Below are 1,103 nucleotides of genomic sequence, written 5' to 3' on the forward strand. Positions count from 1 at the left end.
GCGTCAGCATCCCACTGAGTAGGGCAGGCCCGGAGGTTGCTGCCAGCTCTGCAGACACTTGGTTTGCATCCTTGCAGGCTTTCAGCGACTCTGGCCATCCTGCACTGCCAGCCTTCCCTGGTAAGGGGGTGTCCCTCTCCCAGGCCCCTCAGGGCGGTTCAGAATCCCCCCCAAGCAAGGCAGGGTGGGTGGGGAAAACCCCTCTGTTAGAGCTGGGGCTGGGATGGTGTCTCTCTGCTGCTCCTCACAGGTTTCCACCAGTTTCCAGGACAAAAAGGGGAGAAAGGTGATGCCGGAGCCCCAGGACCCCCAGGTAGGTGATCCATCCCCATGGGCAGGGGTGGGCAGGGGATGGCTGGTGCCCACCCCAGCTCTCCTCTCCCCTCCTCTCCCTCTCCACAGGCCACTTCCCTTACGACCCAAGTCACTTCGGTACCAAGCTGCGGGTAAGGTCTTTTCTGTCTCATGGGGCCAGCACCCACTGTGATTTGGGGTACTGGGGCGCACCCTGGCCACTCACCCTAAAACTGTGCCATCCCGCAGGGTGACAAGGGGGAGGCAGGTCCCAAAGGGGAGAAGGGTGAGCCAGGCAGCACCCCACTCTATGGTCCCAGCATCTCCGGGCTACCAGGGCCTCCAAGGCCCCAGGGCTACCCCGGGCGGCCGGTGAGGACCCCATGGTGCAGGGGGTGAGGGGGGCATGGTGGGGACAGCATCCCCCAGTGCTTTGCTCCAGGGATGCTCTCTCGCACTGCCTAGGGTCCCAAGGGGGACAGTATTGTTGGGCCACCGGGGCCTCCTGGACCTCAAGGCCCCCCCGGTGTTGGATATGAGGGGCGGCAAGGTCCCCCTGGCCCTCCCGGGCCCCCTGGTCCACCTTCCTTCCCAGGCCCTCACAGACAAGGTGAGTACGTGTGCCCTCACATCCCTCCCTGCCACCCCTGCATCCCTTCCTACGCTCCTCCTCATGCCTCCCCATGCTGCAGCCCTCTCCATCTCACACTTCTTCCTCCCAGCTATCAGCATCCCTGGTCCCCCCGGACCACCAGGACCCCCTGGACCACCAGGCACCAGCGGGACGTCCTTGGGGGTGAGTTGGGGCT

The 1,103-nt window shown here is 64.6% G+C and overlaps 1 protein-coding gene across 1 annotated transcript in view; it reads left to right on the plus strand.

The window, feature by feature from the left end:
• The window catches only part of LOC104505741 (collagen alpha-1(XVIII) chain-like), a gene marked incomplete at both ends in the record, with an annotated part of 7,827 nt that overhangs the window by 6,532 nt on the left and 192 nt on the right, over nucleotides 1–1,103 (plus strand). The window contains 6 exon segments of the mRNA XM_010146433.1: nucleotides 78–120; nucleotides 251–313; nucleotides 403–446; nucleotides 544–666; nucleotides 760–904; nucleotides 1,017–1,090. Of these exon segments, the coding sequence (XP_010144735.1) occupies nucleotides 78–120; nucleotides 251–313; nucleotides 403–446; nucleotides 544–666; nucleotides 760–904; nucleotides 1,017–1,090 (492 nt within the window).

Source organism: Eurypyga helias, unplaced genomic scaffold (genome assembly GCF_000690775.1).
Source record: "Eurypyga helias isolate BGI_N326 unplaced genomic scaffold, ASM69077v1 scaffold27252, whole genome shotgun sequence".
NCBI classification, from domain to species: Eukaryota; Metazoa; Chordata; class Aves; order Eurypygiformes; family Eurypygidae; genus Eurypyga; species Eurypyga helias.